The 23,233-nt window shown below is 40.7% G+C and overlaps 1 protein-coding gene across 1 annotated transcript; it reads right to left on the bottom strand.

Annotated features, from left to right (window-relative positions):
- On the bottom strand, positions 1-22,148 carry LOC106597451 (myosin heavy chain, fast skeletal muscle). Its single transcript, XM_045714455.1, has 41 exons — positions 22,044-22,148; positions 21,556-21,598; positions 21,201-21,428; positions 20,697-20,840; positions 20,304-20,460; positions 20,071-20,098; positions 19,691-19,799; positions 19,489-19,581; positions 18,551-18,611; positions 18,307-18,405; positions 17,857-17,960; positions 17,318-17,456; positions 14,365-14,483; positions 14,054-14,203; positions 13,790-13,960; positions 12,806-13,109; positions 11,523-11,587; positions 11,342-11,429; positions 11,108-11,225; positions 10,812-10,935; positions 9,880-10,016; positions 9,213-9,468; positions 8,774-9,016; positions 8,243-8,419; positions 8,004-8,149; positions 7,758-7,848; positions 7,097-7,486; positions 6,851-6,977; positions 6,102-6,220; positions 5,752-5,948; positions 5,446-5,629; positions 5,149-5,314; positions 4,251-4,375; positions 3,629-3,937; positions 3,230-3,433; positions 2,997-3,122; positions 2,678-2,848; positions 2,281-2,385; positions 2,090-2,185; positions 432-563; positions 1-116 (listed from the first exon to the last, which is right to left on the bottom strand). The coding sequence occupies exons 3-41, from the start codon at positions 21,414-21,416 to the stop codon at positions 96-98; spliced, it is 5,811 nt and encodes a 1,936-aa protein (XP_045570411.1). The 5' UTR covers positions 21,417-21,428; positions 21,556-21,598; positions 22,044-22,148; the 3' UTR covers positions 1-95.
- Between the last annotated feature and the right edge of the window lie 1,085 nt (positions 22,149-23,233).

Below are 23,233 nucleotides of genomic sequence, written 5' to 3'. Positions count from 1 at the left end.
TATGTAGGCCGACAGGTTTTTAATCAAAGTTAAACATTTCACCATGAAAATCATATTTTATGCAACACAGGAAAATGATGTAAGACTGGTCTCTTTTATTCAGCAACTTCTTTGCCCTGTAAGAAGAAAATAATGGATGAGTATTAATAATGAACATGCTAAATATATGAATATATGTACAGTTAGAAATAATGTAATGGATCAAGCATTCAAGGCTCAGTGCTGAGCTTTGATTTTCAATTTTGAAGTACCAACTTAGATGAATTCAAACTATTTTTACCCTACCTGAAATGTGCTTATTAGAGACCTTAAATACATTTTAGTGAGTGTAGAAGTTTGCTATTGACCTCTGTGAGGACTGAATCATAGGTGGTGTTGATGTGGCCATATCTGAACATGAGTCAGGTGTAGGTTTAGTAGCAGCTCTGTACCTTTCCAGTGTCGCGGGTCTTGGCTCTGAGCTTGTTGACTTGAGACTCAGCGATGTCAGCACGCTCCTCAGCCTCCTCCAGCTCATGCTGAACCTTCCTGAACTTAGACATGTGGCTGTTGGCTTGTTCCTCCTGGGCGAGGAAAAGAGAAGGAGAGTGTAAAATCAGCATTCAAAGTTTGAAGCTTCAGGTAGAAAATGAATATTATTTTTTCTTAAGGTATTTTAAAGTTATTTTTTATTGACAGATTTAGGATAGCGATGTATATAGGGAAATTGATGATACAGAAGAGAGAATGAGTGGTGAAAAGGGGGATCAAACCACTGCTTCCAGGGGCATTCAGTGTCTATCATAAGTATTCACACCCCTTGGACTTCTTCACATTTTATTGTGTTACAAATTGAGTTTAAAATGGATTTAAATAAAAATAAATTCAACAAAACATACTCTATAATATGAAAGTAGATGAACAATAAAAACAAAAACATTTGTATTAATAAAAAAATAAAACACTATATCAGGACTAGATAGGTATTCACCCGCCAAGGTCAATACATGTTATAAACACCTTTAGCTGTGTCTTTATGGGTAAATCTCTGGATTGTGCAATATTTTCATAATTCTTCAAGATCTGTCGATTTGGATGTTGATCATTGCTAGACAGACATTTTTAAGTCTCGCCATCATTTTTCAAGCAGATGTAAGTCAAAATCCTTCTCGTTAGCTACCCACAGTTAATACTGAGCCACAGATAACCAAGCGGTTAAGAGCGTAGGGCCAGTAATCGAAAGGTTTCTGGTTTGAAACCCCCCAGACGACTAGGTGAAAGTCTGTCAGTGTTCACTTGAGCAAGGCACCTAACACTAATTGCTCTGGATGAGTGTGTCTGTTTAAAGAATGTGTTTGGTGCGAGTATTTGTCTGTAAGCTATTTTATCTTAATTTATAGGCTGTTAAAAACGTTTTTTAGTTGTGTGTATCAACCGACAGCCTGTACAGGTCCGGAACGATAGACTCGTTTTTTGTTTTGCTTTTGTAGCCTATTTTAGCGATCAATATGGCTGTAAGCAGAAGCTTTGCTTTGGCGTTTCTGTTTTACTCTACAATTCAAAGGTGGAGATTATCCCCCACTCCCGTTCCGCCTACACCGAAAGATGTGGATGGCGCATGGGATGGAAATCTTCCCATTCACAGTGTGGATTTCGGGCCATGAACAACTAGCGACACCTGATATCACCGTTCCTCATTTCCTTTAGTTTCTTTACTAGTCCACTCCGGAACATTCACTGTCTTCTTGGTAAGAAACTCCAGTGTAGATATGTCCTTGTGTTTTAGGTTATTGTCTAGCTGAAAGGTTAATTTGTCTCCCAGTGTCTGGTGAAAAGCAGACTGAATCTGGTTTTTCTCTAGGATTTTGCCTGTGATTTACTCCATTCTGTTTTTTTTCATCCTGAAAAACTCCCCAGTACTTGCCGTTGAAAAGCATACCCGTAACATGTTAATTCCTTTGCCATTTTTTTAACCTATCTACCAAACAGTGCTCCTCTTTGCGAGGCATTGGTTGAAGCCTAAACTAAACTGTATGGACATTAAGTTTTGTAATGTCTACAAGGGAAAACATTTGTTTGCCAATATATGCTGACAAAGTATGTGACTCACCGCTTCCTCAGCCTGCCTCTTGTAGGCCTTGACTTTCATCTGCAGCTTATCTACCAGGTCCTGAAGTCTGACAACGTTCTTCTTATCCTCCTCAGTCTGTGGGACAAGATCAAAGAATCAATGCCCCACAGTTTTATACACAAACCTTTCCGTGTTAGTGTCAAGTATGGGAGGAAGGCATTTTCTCTTACCTGGTAGGTGAGCTCCTTGACTCTGCGCTCATACTTGCGGACTCCCTTGAACGCATCTACACCTCTTCTCTGCTCAGCCTCCACATCAGTCTCGAGCTCACGCACCTTTGTGGAAGAAAGGCGTTTGTTTGAGTTGGTGAAATCAGACTTAACAAATATTAGTACAACAGAGGTATATTCTTCTACCCAGTCAAGGAGGCACAAATGTTGTCTGTTCCTATGTACTTTCACAATATTTTAATTGAAGGGATCTGCAATGATAAAAACAGCTTTTCATTACCTATGTGGGTTATTGAGAGAAAGTCATTACACAATGCTCCTGTGTATTTGTATGATTAAATACATTTCCAGCAATCAATCTTTCAATCCACCCTAATCCACCCTGCTGTTAACTCACCCTGGACTCCAGTTTCTGGAGCTGCTTCTTGCCTCCCTTCATGGCCAGATTCTCAGCCTCATCCAGACGGTGCTGCAGGTCCTTGACTGTGACCTCCAGGTTCTTCTTCATCCTCTCCAGGTGAGAGCTGGTGTCCTGCTCCTTCTTCAGCTCCTCGGCCATCATGGCCGCCTGAAATCGTAGTTTGTTTAAATTAAGCACCAATTGGCACCAATCATAACGTCCCTCTGAGATCTTTGTTGTGGTAAACCATCCCAGCTACCATTGGCCTTTGGATACAAATCAAGTGAATACAATTTAATAGATTATAACGACTCACGTCAGTGATGGCCTTTTTAGCCTTCTCCTCTGCATTCCTGGCCTCCTGGACAATGTCGTCCACCTCTCCCTGCACCTGCACCAGGTCAGACTCCAGCTTCTTCTTGGAGTTCAGAAGGCTGGTGTTCTGGAGGAGACAAAACCATTTTCTTGACTCTCATGAGAACTTTCAAGTGACAAGGCAGAAACGGTATGCTTGGTTGAGTTTCATTAGAAATGGCTATCGACCCATACCTGGGAGTGCAGCAGTCCAACACGCTCGCTGGCGTCTACCAGCTCAGTCTCAGCCACTTTGCGGCCTCTCTCTGTCTGCTCCAGAGCAACTCTCAGCTCCTCGATTTCAGCCACCATCAGGCCGTTCCTGCGCTCCACCATGGCTGCCTGCTCCTTCATATCATCTGCGGCGCGGACAGCATCATCAAGGTGCAATTGGGCATCCTGGGGTTCACAATGACATGGGTTCATTAGGACTTGTGGAAGTAGAGGTGATAGGGTCAGTGAAAGAAATGTTAATTGTTAAGAATTTCCCCAATATCTCTGCCTTTCTACACTATATTGTGTCAACTCTATTCAATTCCTCTGTTCTATTCTTTTCTAAAGATTCACAAACAAATCTCTCCTCAGTCCCTTTACCTTGAGCTGTCCCTGGACGTTCCTCAGCTGTTTCTGGGCCTCAGAGGCCTGCCTGTTGGAGTGGCTCAGCTGGACCTCCATCTCATTCAGGTCTCCCTCCATCTTCTTCTTCACCCTTAGGGCATCATTCCTGCTCCTGACCTCAGAGTCCAGGGTGCTCTGCATGGAGTCAACCATCCTCTGGCTGTTCCTCTTGATCTGCTCCATTTCCTCGTCCTTCTCAGCCAGCTTCCTGTCCACCTCACCTTTGATCTGGTTCAGCTCCAGCTGCACTCGCAGAATCTTGGATTCCTCGTGCTCCAGTGTTCCCTGGACAAAGAGAAGCAGTCAGGCGAATTGTGTTCAATATATTTGGATGCATATAACACAAGGAATTAAATATATATGACTACAATAAACACCAATAGAGCTGACATTGGCTAGTGTACCACTTTAGTTGTATTGTTTGTATATCGTATTTTACATTTGTTTGACTGTCCTTGTCTATCAGTGTTTGTTACTTGTTGTGTTTTGTGTTTTTTGTGGACCCCAGGAAGAGAAGCTGATGCTTCTGCAAAAGCTCATGGGGATCCAAATGATCAAATTAACACTGCTTTTCCCATTAAACAGCTGTAGTTTGTACCTCAGCCTCCTCCAGAGCTGTCTGGATCTCAGACTTCTCTGTCTCCACAGTCTTCTTGGCCTTTTCCAGCTCATGGATGCTCTTGCCAGTCTCTCCGATCTGCTCAGTTAGGTCACCGATCTCCTCTGCACATGCAAACACAGGAGCAGTTTAGACTTGGGAGATTTTCAGTGGGTTTTGCCAATGCTTTGAAGTTGACATTGAATCATAATAATTACTGGGGCCGAGCTCCCTGCCATCCAGGACCTCTATACCAGCCGGCGTCAGGGAAGGCCCTAAAAATTGTCAAAGACTCCGGCCACCCAAATCATAGACTGTTCTCTCTGCTACCGCACGGCAAGCAGTACTGATGCATCAAGTCTGGAACAGACAGGACCCCAAACAGCTTCCAAGCCATAAGACTGCTAAATAGTTAGTCTGGGTAGCTATTGGTTATCTAACTATCTGTTTCTCTTTGCACTAAATCACCACATGTGTTGATGTTACTGTTTGTCTCTGCTGCTGCCTAGTCACTTTATGCCTAACTATATGCACATATCTACCTCAATTACCTCGTACCCCTGCACATCGACTCGGTACTGGTATCTTGTGTACATAGCCAAGTTATCGTTAATCATTGTGTATATATTCCTTGTGTTATTATTTCTCTATTATTAAAAAAAAATCTCGCTGCATTGTTGGGAAGGGCCGTAAGCACCTGTTGTTTACAAAGCATGTGACAAATACAATTTGATTTGATTCATGAATTAATCAGCACTTCATAGGTTCTTGCAAATCTAAATGCCCCCACTTCTTTGGGTTGTTCAAAGGAATACTGATTATAAGTTGAAAAAAATTGAAATGTTGATGATTACACTAGTCAAACATGAGCCCAATAGAACTGCTGTCAAATGCTCACGTTGCAGGTTCTTGTTCTCTCTCTTCAGAGTCTCCAGATGATCCAGAGCCTCCTCGTAGGAGTTCTTCATCTTGAAGAGTTCAGTGCTCATAGAGCGAACCTCCTTCTGAGCTCCTTCCAGTTCAGCCTGGCCCTCCTCATACTTCTGCTTCCACTCTGCCAGAACCTAGGGAAATAAATGGGATTTTCATTAGGTCTTGATGAAGAGTTTTGAATCAGAAATATGCTACAATTTTGCTTCATTTGATCATATAGCAGACAGAAAATAACTCTAGGTTGAGGATTATTAATTTTCACCTTGTCAAAGTTCCTCTGCTTTTTGTCGAGGTTGGCGGCCATTGCGTTGGCTCTCTCAACGTCAATCATGAGGTCCTCCACCTCTCCTTGCAGCCTCTGCTTGGTCTTCTCCAGGGAGGCGCACTTTGAGTTGGTCGCCTCAATGGTCTCCTCAGCCTCCTGCAGACGCTGGGCCAGTTTCTTCCTGTTGGACGACAGAGGGTTTACAAACATCACAATACATATCGACGTAACATTTTTTTAGAGACCCCCTACCACTCACTATCCACACCCTATATTTGAGTTTTGCTGTTCCGTGCGACTCACTTGGACTCCTCCAGCTCTTCTGTACGCTGGATGGCATCAGTTTCATACTTAGTCCTCCACTGAGCCACCTCACTGTTCGCCTTGGACATGCCGCGTTGCAGCTCTGCCTTGGCCTCCTGCTCTTCCTCAAACTGCTCTCTCAGGAGGTCACAGTCATGGCGGGCAGACTGGACACTGTGAGCCAGTGCGTTTTTAGCCTTTTCGAGACAAAGAGAGAAATATATAGACTAAGAGAGATAGTAAAACAAATGACAGTAGAAGTCTCTGAGGGTGGCCTAGTCACCGTCTATATCAGGGGTGAGCAATCATTTTGTCTCGAGGGCCACATTGGGATTTCAAAATTCCTTTACCTTGACCTCCTCTTCAATCTGCCTCTTCAGCTCCTCAACCTGCTGGGTGAAGGCCTGTTTGCCTCTGGTCAGCTGAGACACCAAGGATTCCTTCTCCTCCAGCTGGCGGCCAAACTCACCTGCAGGGACAGAGCGACATCTTGTTAACAGGGTCTCTGTTCTCTAAGATTGAAAATGTATTTCTAGGTTACGTAGGGCAGTGTTAGGTGTTGAATAGTCGGGGGTTTGGCAGGTTACTTTCTAAATGTAATCCATTACAGTTACTAGTTACCTGTCAAATTGTAATCAGTGATGTAACTTTTGGATTACCCAAACTCAGTAATGTAATCTGATTACTTTACGTTACTTTTGGATTACTTTCCACATAAGAGGCATGAGAAGCAGACAAAGCATCCATCAAACCCATTTGGTGTGTCATCATAGTGGTCCCTGACAAGAGGTCAGACTCGCTCAGGTGAAACTAACAAACTTGCGAGAAAACAAAATGTCAATGTATTTTTTGCCAAACATCATTTCTGATTTTAAAAGTAATCAAATAAGTAATCATCTAGTTTTTCAAAAGTATTAGTAATCTGAATAAAATATTGTTTTCTGATAATGTAACCAGGGATCTAAAGTGAGACCATTAAAGTTTAAGTCAGAACAGTAGAAACTATGATGACTGGTGTACGTGGATACTGCCCCCAATACATGTTATTGTGTTTTACTGAAGAAAGAATTGGTTTCTTGTTCATTGTTGATGATGGTACCATTTTCTGTCAGGAGTCTGGCCCTCTGTCCACTGATGTCGTTGATCTGGCGAACATTCTCATCATTCTTAGTCTTGATCTCGCTCAGCTGGTCCTCAAGAGTACGGCACATCTTCTCCAGATTGCCCTGTTAGTGAAACGTTCCATCATTACTTTATCTATGGGACTCCTGTCAACTTCAGTTCACTTGAATGGTAATGTAGTTGACCCTCCTCAACACTGGTTGATCAAAACATCACTACTCACCTTTGCCTTGGCGACGGACTCCATGTTGCTGGAGAGGTCATCAATCTCCATCTTGTACTCACTCTTCTCCTTCTCCAGCTTCTGCTTGACGCGCTGCAGGTTGTCGATCTGCTCCCCGAGCTCAGCCACACTGTCGGCCTGCTTCTTGCGCAGAGCGGCGGCTGTGGACTCATGCTGCAGGGTGGACTCTTCAAGATCACGACGCAGCTTCTGGAACTCAGCCTCACGCTTCTTATTCATCTCAATCTGAGCAGCAGTGGCGCCTCCGGCCTCCTCCAGCCTCTCGCTGATCTCCTCAAGTTCCCTGGAGAGATCGGCCCTCTGCTTCTCAACCTTAGCCCTGGCAGCACGCTCAGCTTCAATTTCCTCCTCCAGCTCCTCAATACGGGCCTAGAACAGGGGACAGGAGCACGGTTGATGAATACTACAATACATAAAACAATAATAGTATAATGTTTTTTAAATGTGTTCATACAAAACCAGTTACACTAATATATTCAATAGATAGCCTCCCATGCGGGAACCAAAACCACAACTGTAAGAAACCGCATCTTCCAATCTACTGACCCACCAGCAAAAAATGTGTGCTACCAGAATGTTGTTTTAGGAAATATTTCAGGTGTGTCCTTTCCTGCACTGGAGCTTAGGTCCTGTACTGTACCTGGAGTTCCTTAATCTTCTTCTGCAGCTGAGCTCCCAGAGACTGCTCATCCTCAATTTTACTGAGGAGCTGGGATGTCTCAAACTCCTTCCTAAGAAACACAAACACGGCGATTGCAAAGTTGGTTTCAGTTCGATAGAGTAAAGAGAGAGTATCATACGAATCGTATGTAAATGCTAATTCATAATTACAATAATTAGTCAAGAACAACCATTATTGTCAATATGGCTCGTTGTGTTTGTTTACTTCTTGAGTTTCTCATCAGACTGCTGCTTGTCATTCTCCAGGTCCATTATGGATTCCTGGGCCAGTTTTAGATCTCCCTCCAGCTTTCTCTTTGCTCTCTCAAGGTCCATACGGACCTTCTTCTCTTGCTCCAGAGAACCCTCAAGCTACAAGATAAAAACACATGTATTTTTCAAATCTAAACAGAAGATAATAACATTTTACATACTATCATGGCCAAAATGTGTAACTCCACTCACATCGTCCACTTGCTGTTCCAGCTTGGCCTTGGACTTGGTCAGAGTGTTGACTTTGTCCTCCTCTGCCTGCAGGTCATCCAGTGTCTGCTGGTGGGCCTCTTGGAGGGCTTTCTTCTCCTTGGTCAGCTTGGCAACACTCTCATCCATAGATGCCATCTCTTCTGTCAGGTTTTTCACCTGAAGACGGCCACAAGAAAATTTGTCTTTGGTCACTTCACCATAAAGGGGAGATTTAGTTTCAGATGTATTGCATTAATTTAATTCAGATTAGAAATGTGTCAATAACTACTGTTCTATAGATTCAACACTAGGTGGCAGTGTACTCCATGCCAGTGTACTGAATGGACGTTATAAACGAGGGGCAGCTAAAAATACAATGAATGTTGGGAGTACCACTATTCCACTATTTTGTGTCTTCATTTTTCCGCCACCCACAATACATCTGGAATTCCATTTCTGTTGAGTTATGTTTTGAGTTGATTATGGTTTGGGTTATTGTTTGGTTAGACTGTCTATGGTAAGACACAAGACCTTGTTTTCAGTGGCGTGCTTCTCCTTCTCCACTTTGGCCAGGGTGAGCTCCAGGTCATCAATGTCCTTCTTCAGCTCAGAACACTCATCCTCCAGCTTCCTCTTCTTGGCAGTCAACTCAGCATTCATCTCCTCCTCGTCCTCCAGCCTCTCTGTCGTCTCTTTGAGCTTGGCCTCCAGCTGGATCTTGCTCTTGATGAGCCCCTCACACCTTTCCTCAGCATCGTTCAGATTCTCTGATTCCTGGTTTCAGAACAGGAGAAAAATAAGCCTCCTCACTTTGTTTATCAAAATAAAGATTTGATTTAGTCAAAAAGGTCAAAACAAATCAATAAAAATTCATGAAATATATGTAGCATGGAGAATAAAAAAAATGTGTGCTCGTTTGTGTATTCATGTGTAGATAAATGTGATCTTATGGGGATCATTTCTCACTCACAGATGCAACTTGGAGTGCCAGGTCGTTCTTCTCTTGCAGAATGGACACCATCTTCTCCTCCAACTCCTTCTTCTTGGCAAGAGCCTTGGCCAGGTCTGTTTTCATCTTGTCGAAGTTCTCCTTCATGTTGGCCAGCTCCTTCTCAGTTTCAGCGCTCTTCAGCAGGGGCTTGATCTTGAAGTACACCTTCATCCATGGCCAGGTTTTCACATTCATGAATGAACGGATGTTGTACTGGATGGTGAAGATGGCATCTCTGGTCGACAGAGAGGATAGAGTGACATGGTGAGTGACATGCTTAAAGCTACATTCTGGGATTCGAAGAACAACCCCCCCCCCCACCAACACTTTGTGTTTCCAGCTGAGGAACGGGGCTAAGGAAATGGAAAAACTCTTAAATTCATAGACAGAGTTCTAGATGCAAGGACTGACAGGTCATGCTTAAATCAGGAGGCATTTGATGTTATTTAAGAATGAATGGGTAAATATCACCTATACAAATGAAAACTGAATAGCATTGCCGAATCCCAAACTACAGCACTAATAGAGCATTATAAGACCTACTTTCTCATTCCGATCAACTCACAGTATATACAGTATGTAATCATAATGCATTACATACAGGTGGTTCACAGAAAGCTTTACCAAGATGTCTACTCTTCCTCACCTCCTCTCCATCATCTTAGTAAACTCTTTTCTCATGAGGAATCCACGGCTGAGAGCCTGGACCATGCCGACCAGAACGGCCAGCTTCTCATCTCTCATCTCCTCCAGGATACCCAGCAGACCGGCTTTGAAGAACACCTGAGACACAGGTAAACATGGCCATTGGAACCACAGTCAGATGGTGACAGATAGAAAGGGTTGGATCAAAACAGGGGAACAACACCTCTAGATTGATTTGACCAACATAAACATTGCAATTTTTACAAACAAACCATGAGATAGCTTGTTTAAAAGTTGTAAGTTATTGTGGAGTTGTAGATGAATAATGTACACAGATACAGATAACTGAAGCCATACCACTCTAACACAATGCACATGATAATGCGTTGAGTTTCTATACTTGTATGAATTTGAAGAAAACAATTGTTAAATGTTTTAGCCACCTTTTTTATTAGTTTAAAATCAGCAGTTGAAGCAATAACAAAGTGTACTCCCTGCCCCTATTTCAGTTAAAAAAAGAAGGATGGGGCTGGAGAAATGTAATCACTCTCAAATTCATAGACAGAGCTATTGATGCAAGGACTGACCATCCATGCTATTAAATGATAGTTATAACCATGTTTTGAGGCTATATACAATTAGTCTACATTTACAAACATTGGAGTAAAACAAGCTTGTACTTTGGATTCTACAGTTGAATTAAGCTCATGAGGCTTTTATAAGTTACATTCTTCCAGAATCAATGGGTACATATCATCAATGTATCATTCAATATGCAACTGCAGATTGACCCTTTAAATGAAGAAGAAAGAATGAAAGGGTGGAAAAACCAACTGGAAAGATGTTGAATGGTTCATGTTGAATGGTTCATGTTTAAATTATCATTGAAGTTGTGTTTCGATGTCAGCTTTTGCTGGGGGGTATTTGACTGACCTTGGTGTGTCCAAACTTGTAATCGTCGTGATTTATATCAATGGACCCAAGCAGCTTCTCAGAAGCCTTCTTGTTGTCCATGAACTGGCCCTCAGGGATGACACTGGCGTTCAGTACTTTGTACCTGAATTAGGAGCCATTTTTAACACATGTCAAGTTGTAATAGGTCAGTTATATAACATAAAAGCTAAGCCTATTCTGATGCTGGGAAAACCTGTGGAGCTTTATGTGTGTGTGAGTGTGTGTGTGTGTGTGTGTGTGTGTGTGTGTTGTGTGTTGTGTTTGCGTGCGTGTACCTCTGCTTGAAGTCAGCATAGATGATTCTGCTGGGGAAGCCCTTTCTGCAGATCCTGATCCCCTCCAGAACACCATTACACCTGAGCTGGTGGATAACCAGGAAGTTCTCCATCAGACCTGGAAAAACAAACCAAGTCTCTTTAATACCTATTAACAGATTAAAGGATTGGGCTTGTTAAGGTTACTCATAGTGTATAGATAAGATGTCATATTCAAGTCAATATTTCTTGTACCTGGAGTCTTTGACTCGTTGGGGATCAGGCAGCGTACAAAGTGAGGATGAGTGCTCCTCAAGTTGGTCATCAGCTTTTGTAAGTTCTCCTGTAAGAGGGTTACAAATCATTTTCTCAGAAATAATTTATGATAATCAATGCAGCTTTTGAAGGACTGAATATAGACATTTCAATAGCTCACCCTGAACTGGGAGGACACAGTCTGCATGGAACCACCCTTCTTCTTGCCTCCTTTCTTGGTTGTATCTGTTCAAATGTGGATAAGTAAAAGATCATTAGAAATGAGAGAATCAAATCCAAATACTGCCAATGAGATTGTGTAAGATAACACCTACTGAATGAATAAATTATCCCAGTAAATAACCCTGATAAATTGTGATACATTCAAAGAATTTAAAGCATTGGTCACCAACAGGTCGATCGGGATTTTAAACCGTTTCATGTCTGAAGACTGAGAGCAAATCAACTGTGCGTATAGGCCTACTGTTGGCCAATCAGATAGCTCAGATCGCCATGCATGTGCAGTTTTCTCGCGCCATAGACTGTAAAAAGAAACTATTTTGAGATGTAACCATGACTAGAAAGAGACTCAACGAATACAGCAGAGATACTGTTTTAATGAGTTAGTTCATGTTTAAGTTGTTGTTCAACACTTTGTTCAACACTTTTATGAGACATAAAATGCGCGTTCTCCCTACTTCCACTCATGCTACAACCAGCACTGCAGCTGTAATGAATGAGTAGAGCAAAGTGTTCTGATACGCTTGTGTTGTTGTTATTAGTGGCTTGTGTCCTTTTTTAATATCGAGGAATATTTCACTTTCTCTGGTCACAGCAGTAACAACATGAATTGGTGCATGAGGCAGAAATAATGCAGTGCGACTTGAGTTTCACCATCAGCTGGAAGACTGTGTCCCGTTTTCTCAGCGGAGGGAGGGAGAGCGGAGGGAAAATGAGTCGGGGGAGAGGCAGCCTCGCCGCTGCTCCCTCCCTCCCCTCAGACTGACTATCAGATGCAGGCCGTCAGTCCAGTAAAAAAAGGAAACTATTATGCTCACTCAGCTGTGGATCACAAGTAATACAACAAATGCTCTATTACCAGTGTGATCATAGACCTATTTCTTTATATATATATATATATATATATCATTTCAAAATGGTCTGAGAAGAATCACATTGGCAGGGCAACTCAAGTATAACCTATATACAGTGATAATATATTGGGCCTATAGCCTACTGAACAAACCTCATTGCTACAGAACTGTTTTTAATTGGTGAATGTTGCATAGGCTTGTGTTTTCTAAGTCATGTTAAAAAAATTCTCAGCAGTAGATCTTGGCTTGCATTTTGACTCAGAAAGTGATCTTGACTCTGAAAAGGTTGGTGGCCACTGCTTTAAAGACAATGTGGGTCTGAGTAGTAACTATCGCTTAATTTAATATTTTGACTTGATGCTAGTCTTACCCTCAGGTGGGGCAGCAGGATACAGGGCAGCCAACAGTTTGACTGAGGACTTCCCGTACATCTGAATAACTGAGTCATTCAGGGGATCCTTGTTCTTCTCCAGCCAGCCAGTGATGTTGTAGTCCACAGTACCGGCATAGTGCACCAGGGAGAAGTGGGCTTCTGCCTTGCCTTTGGCAGGCTTGGGTTTTTCATATGCCTTGGTTTTGCCAAGATGCTGATCGTTCAGCTTGTTCTTGAAGGTAGTGTCTGAAGCCTTGGGGAACATGCACTCCTCCTCAAGGATGGAGAAGATTCCCAATGGCTTTACAAAAAGAGATGTATATCAAATGAGTGATATTTCAAATCAAATCAAAGTTTTTTTTGTCACGTGCGCCGAATACAACAGGTGTAGACCTTACAGTGAAATGCTTACTTACAGGCTATAACCAATAGTGCAAAAAAGGTATTAGGTGAACAATAGGTAAGTAAAGAAATGAAAACAACAGTAAAAAGACAGGCTATATACAGTAGCAAGGCTATAAAAGTAGCGAGGCTACATACAGACACCGGTTAGTCAGGATGATTGAGGTAGTATGTAAATGTAGATATGGTAAAGTGACTATGCATATATGATGAACAGAGAGTAGCAGTAGCGTAAAGAGGGGTTGGCAGGTGGTGGATGGCCGGACACAATGCAGATATCCCGGTTAACCAATGTGCGGGAACACTGGTTGGTGGGGCCAATTGAGGTAGTGTGTACATATGTAGATGAATGTATAGTTAAAGTGACTGTGCATATATGATGTAAAAACATTTACATTTAGGATCACATTTATTCCATTAGCAAGCATCATTTTATAGGATTATATTATTTTAGGGGGACATAATAGGAAACATATTGAGTTCTCAACAGTTAAATTGTACCATTATGCTAATATCTCTCAATGCGCTCCCTATGAACTTTGCTGTTGCATCCCATTATAATCCTTACAGACAACTTACCTTCTCAATAAGCTCAATGCAGGCAGCCAAGTCCATGCCGAAGTCAATGAATTCCCAGACGATTCCCTCCTTCTTGTACTCCTCTTGTTCCAAGACGAACATGGTGTGGTTGAAAAACTGTTGCAGTTTCTCATTGGTGAAGTTGATGCACAGCTGCTCCATGCTGTTGTACTGGTGATGAATTTCAAAAGGGATCATTTTATCATACAAGGCTGTAATCCTTCTCAATCACAACTAAATGTCTTGTTCGGGTCTCATACTCACATCAAAGATCTCAAATCCAGCAATATCAAGCACACCGATATAGAACTGCCTTGGATTCTTGGTGTCCAACATCTCGTTGATACGGAGGACCATCCACAAGAACATCCTCTCATAGATGGACTTGGCCAAAGCCATGACTGCATTATAAACCTTCAATAATAATACCTCAAATTAATACATGAGATATTGAACATTTCCAGTGATAAGGTTGGGAAAAACAACATGACTACTTTTAAAAAGCAAATGCAATTGTCCCCAAAATAATTCAGGTGGTCAGAAAATGTTTGATGCTGTTTGTTTAACTGCTTTACCTGAGACACAGTCTGTCCCTTGGTCACGTACTCGTTGCCGACCTTCACTCTGGGGTAGCACAGAGCCTTCAACAACTCAGCTGAGTTCAGGCCCAGCAGGTAGCCGATTTTATCAGCCACTGGAGAGAAAACCAACGAGAACAGATCACTTGATTCTGATGTCTTTTATAGGTTAAGTTTTCATTTTCACCCACATCCATTATTCAAATAATTCCTGGAGGTTGGAATTTCATCTCCAAAATGTATATCCTGCCTGACTTTCATGTGGCACTGTCGGTCTTGTTCATTTCCCTGTAAAAGGACCAATGAGCACCAACATGGGAAGTTCATAGGAGCATGTCAAATTGGGTGTCAAATGAAAGCTAAGAGTCTATATTTTTCAAGAAATTAAGGAATATATATATGTTTTACCATTTGCCATCTTGAAAATGAGGATCAAACAAATGCTTTGATTTCTGGTCAAACAGATGGACAAGGGGTCTTATAAAACAGCTAGCAGAAAAAGTCTTAAAAGGTATTAGAAATACAACTAATATCAACAGTTTTTGTTTTGGAAAAATGTTTCTGCCTTCTGTAAGTTTAAAAAACATTGCCTTGTGCTTTAAAATTCTGTTACCTCATGAGGAGGGAGAACAATGAAACTTTACAGAATTAACAAGTAATGGTAGACCTGCCAATTAGTTAGTGTTTTTACTCATATCAATTTTGTTTATGAATTATTAATCGGTAACAGAATTTCTTGAATGTAATTGAATTGGCTACAATGGGAAATCATAGTAGTCATAAAACACAGTTCGGTTCACAAGATTGTACAGTTCAGTATAGTATAGCTGTCAGTTCCTGACCAGTATAAGGGTTATTTGTTATTGTAGTTTGGTCAGGACGTGACAGAGGGTATTTTGTTTGTGGTTCGGGGTGGTGATTTTTTGTAGTAGGGTGTTTGATTTATTATTTCCGGGTTTTGGTCTATGTTTTGTATCTCTATGTTCTTTCTGGTTTGTGGTATTTCTATGTGTAGGTTAATGGGGGGTTGGACTCTCAATTGGAGGCAGGTGCTTTCTCGTTGCCTCTGATTGAGAGTCCTATATATGGGTAATTGTTTGGTGTAGTGTTGTGGGAGATTGTTTCTTGTTTTGTGTATAGTATAGCACAGTTCAGTAAAGTAAAGTAAAGTAAAGTAAAGTAAAGTACAGTACAGTACAGTACAGCATAGTATAGTATAGTGTGGTACAGTATAGTAGTGTATAGTACAGTTTAGTATAGTATAGTGTAGTATTGCACAGCACAGTATAGTATAGTGCAGTATAGTATAGTTGTGTATGGTATAGTACAGTATAGTATAGTACAGTATAGTATAGTATCGTATTGTATAGCACAGTACAGTATAGTACAGTATACTATAGTACAGTATAGTACAGTGGTGTATAGCATAGAATAGTGTAGTACAGTATAGTATAGTACAGTAGTGTATAGTATAGTATGGTATATTATAGTACAATATAGTATGGTATAGTATGGTATGGTACAGTTGTGTATAGTATGGTATAGTATGGTATAGTATAGTATGGTACAGTTGTGTATAGCATAGTATGGTATAGTACAGTACAGTAGTGTATAGTACAGTACAGTAGTGTATAGTACAGTAGTGTATAGTTCAGTACAGTAGTGTATAGTTCAGTATAGTACAGTAAAGTAGTGTATAGTACAGTAAAGTAGTGTACAGTACAGTAGTGTATAGTTCAGTATAGTATAGCACAGTAATATGTGTATAGTTAGGTATAGTATAGTACAGTAAAGTACAGTATAGTACAGTACAGTGGTGTATAGTACAGTACAGTGGTGTATAGTATAGTATAGTACAGTATAGTATAGTATAGTATAGTATAGTACAGTAGTGTGTAGTACAGTATAGTTGTGTATAGTTCAGTATAGTACAGTAGTGTATTGTTGAGTATAGTACAGTATACTATAGAACAGTAGTCTATAGTTCAGTGCAGTATAGTACAGTACAGTAGTGTATAGTACGATACAGTAGAGTTCAGTACAGTACAAAGTTGAACACACAAGTTGAGTACTCTATACTGTACTGTATTGTATTGAACTATGCTCTACTTTGCTGTACTGTACCGAACTCTGTTGTACTGAACTATATTGTGCTGTGCTCTACTGAGCTCTAATGTGATGTCCAAAGTCTTTATTTTCCCCTAACCCTACCACCTCTCCCCTAATTGGAGTAAACTAATGGACAACAACACTCAGGCTTCTTATTCCAGCTTATACATACTATATACATTTCATGGATATTTTACAATACTTATCTTTTGTTTGTTTTTAGTCCCATCCTTTAGCTTCCCTCCCATCGATCTCTGAACACCATCCAGTTTTGATTTCTATTCGCCATATATTTTTAACTGGGCTGTGATGCGTCACAAAAGTACTGAACCTTTCTATTCTCAGAGTTTCTAAATATTGTAAATTAAAGATTTTTTTGTTGTTGCTAAGAGTATTATTAAATGTTTTTGCTAAGAGGATTATTATATTATTTAATTTACTATGACTTTTCAAATCACCCAGCAGTGCTATTTGCAGACATCGTTGAATCTTAATTCAGAGCAGATATTTAAGAGTGTATTTGGAAAAAGTGGGCACAGAAAAACTGTGGCAGATTTTACCAAAATTCTTGTTACCAAACTTTGCATCTGCACAGTTCTTCCTGTAAATGTGTTTTTGTTTGATGTTCAGTGTAAATTCTTAAAAGTGTTCATTGTACATAGAGTTTAATGGGTGGTTAAACTGTAAAATGTATGATTTTTGTTTGTCATACATTTTAAATGAAAATCTCAACACAATTCCGTTGCCGTGGAGTTAACTTCTTACGTGTTGTATTTCTATGTTGGGGACTGGGAAAGGGACTAATGCTTTCCATATCTTACGTCTTACGAGTGGGACTCACCCTCTGTTCCATCTGACTCGGCCTGCTCCTCACGTTGCTTCTGCTTGAATTTCAAGTTGCCATGGTGCATTACAGCTCCTGTCAGCTTGTAGATGGCCATTTTCTCATCGTTAGAGAAGCCCAGGATTGTAATTGCATCCTGGTATTAAAGAGGAAGTACAACAGTGAAGAACTGAACGGTAGTTTACTCAGTTACAGTACACTACCGTTCTGTGTTCAGTCCAGAACAAATGGGATGGTTAGAATTAACTGGCTTCTCTGTTCCACATGATTACTCTTGGCCAACACACTAGTATATGACAACACAACATGAGTTTTACACAGTTCCACATGGCACTTAGAAGCAGTCTCTTGTGGAAGTCTTACAGGTATGTGCCTCAAGGTGAAGTGTGAAGGCATGAAGAGGGCCTTGAAGCACATGCCTAACTAGCACAAGGTGCCCAGCTGCTATCAAGCTGGATTTGCGCAATGCATTCAGTGTGTATTGTGGTCCTACCCATTCCATATCTACAGTTTGGTTCACACTTTGTATCACTCACATCGGTGGCATCCAGCTCGACCTTGTCGTCAATGCTGGCCACACTGATCTGACCCTGGCTGATCATGGGGAAGTCGTAAGGGTTGGTGGTGATGAGCGTCATTTCTGTGGACAACGGAGAATAGCTTGTCAGTTAAATCTCTGAGAATTCTGCTGTCCTACCTTTACAGTATCTCTCCCTCCTTTTCTCAATAGATGGTCTCAATGATAAATGCACTATATAGTCTATAGCAGCAAAAGAGGGGGACTGAGGCTCCTGGACTAGTGCATCACATTGCAGTACTTGATCTTTCCCATGAAAGACATTGAACGACCTGACCCATGTTTAGATGCCTTGTTAACTTGGATGTACTCATTGTAATAACATTAACAGTGTGGACTAGGAAACATTTTAATAAGTTCCACAGATGGAGGTGTGAATAATTTCACCTAAACCTGTACTTTGCCTTACCAACTAGCTCAGGTTTGTGGTTGGTCATCATCTGGTAGAAGATATGGTAGCCTCGCTCAGCGGGCAGCTGGAAGGCCACTCTGGACTTCTCCAGCAGGTCTGAAAGAGAGAGAGAGAGAGACAGAGAGAGGGAGAAAAAGAGAGAGAGAGAACATAAGATAACATTACATTTGATGATTCAATCTCCAACAAATATTCTGTTTGATTTAAGGAAAGCATTGAGAAACAAGGAAAACCAACTCACAGGTCTCAATGTCAGCTTTAGCCAGTTTTCCTCCTTGGAAGTGAATCCTGATGAATTTACCCTGTAGTAGAGCATGGCGGATAGAAATAGGTCAACTAAATAAATCTAGCATTTTACTTTGATAAACCCCTTAAAAAGTTAGTTTATTGGACATCTATTGATGAAACTATAGAGCACCACAGTATGATTCATAATACCCATAAAACCTAGCGGTCAAATAGGGAAATGGTTCCAAGCGTTTTTACACCATTCATTTCCCAATAGTGGATTTTAGAAACACTTAAAACAAGCACTGTGTTTTGTGTAGGCTTACCCTAGTGTGTAGTTTTGATAACCGTGTAAATCTAAGACAAGGTGACTTTTAGCGAAATAAATTTGCTAATTAGCTGCTAATGTGGCTATCATAAAGAACTACAAATGCCATGATGATCTGGACGAGACTGCCTAATTTAGGCAAAGGTCAGAATCTCTGGATAAACTATCTAATGTCAGCTAAATTTAGTAATGAATAAACTGGCTACATTCTGTCTTGTGTAAGTTTTAAATTTACAAAATTGACAAAATAGCTGTTAGCAAAGGTGTCAGCTAGAGATGACCAGCAGGAGCTTGCAGGGATTTGTAGTTGTTCATGATGTCTACTTTGATGCTAATTAGCATTTTGAAATCTGAGAGTAGATGGAGACATATATTGATAAAAGTCACCTATTCTGATTTACATGGTTATAAAAACATCACACCAGGGTAAGCCTACACAGAACACAGCCATTATTTTAACTGTTTCTAAAATCCCCAATGGGAGAAATAAATGGTGGAAAAACAATTGGTTGCATTTCCCTGTTTGACTGCTAGGTTTTATGGGTATTATGGCACCTATAGGGAACTACTAAAATATTTTTTCCAATTGAAGGTCACTTCCACAGTAAATTCTTCATACTTACAAAGCGAGACGAGTTGTCGTTCCTCACTGTCTTGGCATTACCGTAAGACTCCAGCAGAGGGTTAGCTGCAATGATCTGATCCTCAAGAGACCCCTGATTGAGACAAACACAAGTTGCTCAGAAACTAGCAAACACTTTACTTAAAACAGGATTCACCACTTGAAAGAAAGTTTACACAGAACACCAAACTGAAATGTGTTACCTTCATTTTGCTGGGGTCCGCTTCCTTCTTGACACCAGAAACTGCAATGGTGGCGAAGTACTGGATGACACGCTTGGTGTTGACAGTCTTTCCTGCACCGGATTCTCCACTGGTTTATATAACAGAGAAAGATGGTCACATGTTTGAGTGACAGATTGGCTTTCGCTAAGAAATATCGTTGAAAATACACAAATATTCCAACTCATCGAGTCATTGTTATGCATAGCCTAATCCATTCATAATATCATGTATTTTATAACACCGTCATTACTACGCATAGCCTAATCCGTTCATAATGTCATGTATTTTATAACACCCAAGTCTCCCAATATATTAGAATAGAAACATTTTCTCAAGTGAAATGATAGAAAACAACTTACGTAATCAGGACGGACTGGTTCTCCTTATCTGGAAACAAAAAACATGTTGCTTATTATAATCAAATCAACATTAGGAGTACATCATTGTATTCATAAGCATCATCATGAATTTCATTTTGGAATATTTTCCATTCAAGGATAGTGAAATGAGAGATTCCCAGCAAACTGTTCTAACTTAGACTAGAAGACAGCAGATCCCATCCATCCATCCATTTCTCCATGAGAGCTCGTACCAATCATCATGAACTGGAAGGCGTTGTCAGAGACGGAGAAGATATGGGGTGGAGCCTCCATCCTCTTCTTCCCTCTGTAGGCGTTGACAACCTCTTCGTCGTACACAGGGAGCCACTTGTAGGGGTTCACCGTGGCACAGAAGAGCCCAGAGTAGGTCTGGATGAAAGGGATCCAATTGGGCGATTAGCAATGTCAGTTTGACTTTTACCTGGATTTATGTGAGGATGTGGGTGTACTATGGTATACTAATGTGGGTCTACTGTAATGGTATGTTTTGGTTTCTACTGTTCATTTATGTGTAGTACTGTATGTGTGTATTTCTCATGTTCATGCATGTGGGAATTTCTTATGTTAATTTACAGTATGTGTGTATGTTTATGCAGGTTTCTTACATAGATCATCCATGCTGCATAACGCTCTTTGAGGTTATACAACACAGAGGCTTCATTCAGGTAGGTCATCATGGCCATGTCCTCAATCTTGTCGTACTTAGGGGGGTTCATCTGGTAGATGTCTGCTTCTTTGAACTCTTTATCCTGAAACAGTCAGAAATCTAGATTTCACACATATCAAACTGGTCATGACTCAATGCTTTTTGCTCATTAAATACAAGTTAAATCTTTTTTTTTAAATGCATACCAAAATTTAATCCAAGTACTTTGTTATCACCCACTGACAAATAAATGGAGATTCTTGAGTTGTCATTATCTATAATTCCACACCATTTTGAAATATCAGCAATAAAAGTGTTTCGTTTGAGGGTTATATTCTGCTTAAAAAAGAACAAAGAAATGCTCATAAATCTATTATTGTTATTGATTTAATATTATCTTTTGGCATATTATTGATAATTTGGATAATTTTTTTTACTTCAATACTTTTCAGATCAGACTTACCACTTTAGTGCCGTCAGCATTTGTGACTTTGACAGTACACTTTCCCTCTGTCCTGCCAGTGATCAAACCCTTAAGGTACAGCTCCTTGACGTCTGTCACATAGCAGGCGTTCTTTGAATCAAAGGGTGAGGCTTGTGCCTCCATCCTCTCCCTCTCGGGTTTACGAAGGTACAAGGCAGCCTTGCCGTAGATTTGCATCTCTGCGTCCGTACTCATGGTGACGGATCACTAGGAAAGCAATGAAACAAGAAACATGAATTACTCTGTGGTGCTTCCTCCACAGTCAAGAGAGTGAGTGGTGTCTCACACAGAATTATTTTCAGCACTTTTTATGTGAAAACAAACCATGTCTCACCTTTTTCCCCTCCTACTGTTTAATTTGTACGTCTTGCAGGATCCTGTGAAACATTAGCGTGTTGTGAATACACACAAGTCTGAAACCTTGTAATTTAGCCCCTGAAGGGCAAGAAACATTTTGAATGGCATCATTCAACTCCATCATTTCAGCCATGTCCTATTCAACTACATGTGCAACTGGTAACTTTAATTTTTCTACTTTACTGTGCATTCTGTCAAGTAGCCCTGACAATCCAATTACATTCTAGACCACCACCTGCAAGAAATGCAGGTGCAGCACTATTGACCTTGAATGAAAGTGACAGATTTGAAGCAAAACACATTTAAAGTAAAATGTTACAAATTTCATTTTAAATCAATGCCAATTGATTGCATATTGTAAAGCCTTACAATACATTAAATTATGAACTCAAACAGTGCATTTAGCTACCGCCTCAGATGCTGAGCGCAAATTTGAGACAAATGTAAAAATCTAAGGAGTCTTACCACAGAGGAAGAAGGTATCTGACTCATGGATACTGGGGCCTCAGCCTCCTTATATCTGGTTGGAAGGGACAACCAAGCAAAAGTTAATTATGGACAACTCTGGAAAAGGAAATGGATTGGATGAGAGACCTCCGTGTGCCTGTGTCTCTCTAGCCCCACCCACTTCGAGAAGCACCACACTCCTTATTATTTTACCATTGATTGTTCTAGACTATTTTGAGACCTTAAGGAGGATCAGGTTGCCTACAGCAGGAATGTCTACAAATGACATGTCCATCTAACTTGCTACTAGAGTAGAGCTCTGTGGCTGACCTTGAGCTGCTGTACATACTAAACATGTACACACTGTAATTTACTTAAATAAAATGCAATGATTTAGTTTAGAACTTGACCTACTGCTTCCATGTAAAAATCTGACTGGGAAAAATGACATTTGCGATCTCCCGCTATCTGCAAGTTTGGCCAATGGCATAACACCTTATTGACATGAAATTCAACCAATCTTTTCGTCGTCACCGGCCTACTAGCTGCCACTGATTCCCTTTTTCCCCCTTTCTGTTTATTGTTTGCACCTGTTTTGGGTTTGGGCTGATTAGCCAGGTTATTTTAGCCAGCAGGCCCGCCTGCTCTGTGTGCGGGATTGTTTTGTGTATTGCTTCTGTAGACGCTCATGTTTGAGCTGTTTCAGTCGTGGGTTTCCTCTGACTATTTTCAGTCCCCAGTGTTTGGGGCATTTGTTTTTGTGTGCACCCTGTATCTCCGTGAGGTGGCTTATGTTCGCTGTGTGTGACATTAAAGCACTACCCTGTACTCTCTGCTTCCTACGCCTGACTTCACACCCTCTACACCTGAGCCTTACAATTTGTTTCTCCAAAATGGAGATTACATGTGAGATGTATCCTTAAGATGGTATATACTGCTGTGATTTGTAGTTGTTAAGAGACATAGGTTCTTAGTATCAAATCAACACTTCTTTTTCCCAAGTCAATCACTTCACAGCTTTTAATATCCAGTGAATATTTTCTGTCAAATATCTGCAATCAATTGTTGTGTAAAAGTTATTTATTTCCAATTGGTTCAGATGAATTAATGTGGCATTCTGTTTATTTCAGATCCAGCGTCTCATTCCATCCCCCCCACTAGCAAAATGAAAATGTCACAACGTTCTCCCAACTTATTAGCAACAATGT

This window comes from Salmo salar, chromosome ssa03 (genome assembly GCF_905237065.1).
Source record: "Salmo salar chromosome ssa03, Ssal_v3.1, whole genome shotgun sequence".
In the NCBI taxonomy this organism is placed as follows: Eukaryota; Metazoa; Chordata; class Actinopteri; order Salmoniformes; family Salmonidae; genus Salmo; species Salmo salar.
Note: the sequence above shows the minus strand (reverse complement) of the source record. Positions and strands in the feature narration are given on the sequence as shown.

Bases quoted from the DNA above. Each gene is read 5' to 3' on its own strand.
- LOC106597451 (XM_045714455.1), bottom strand. From the start codon at position 21,416: ATGAGTACGGACGCAGAGATGCAAATCTACGGCAAGGCTGCCTTGTAC. The intron at 18,612-19,488 runs GTAAGTATGAAG...GCTCTACTACAG, and splicing joins ACGACAACTCGTCTCGCTTT to GGTAAATTCATCAGGATTCA. The intron at 8,150-8,242 runs GTGAGTGGAGTT...TTTATCTTGTAG, and splicing joins TGGAACAGCAAGTGGACGAT to CTTGAGGGTTCTCTGGAGCA.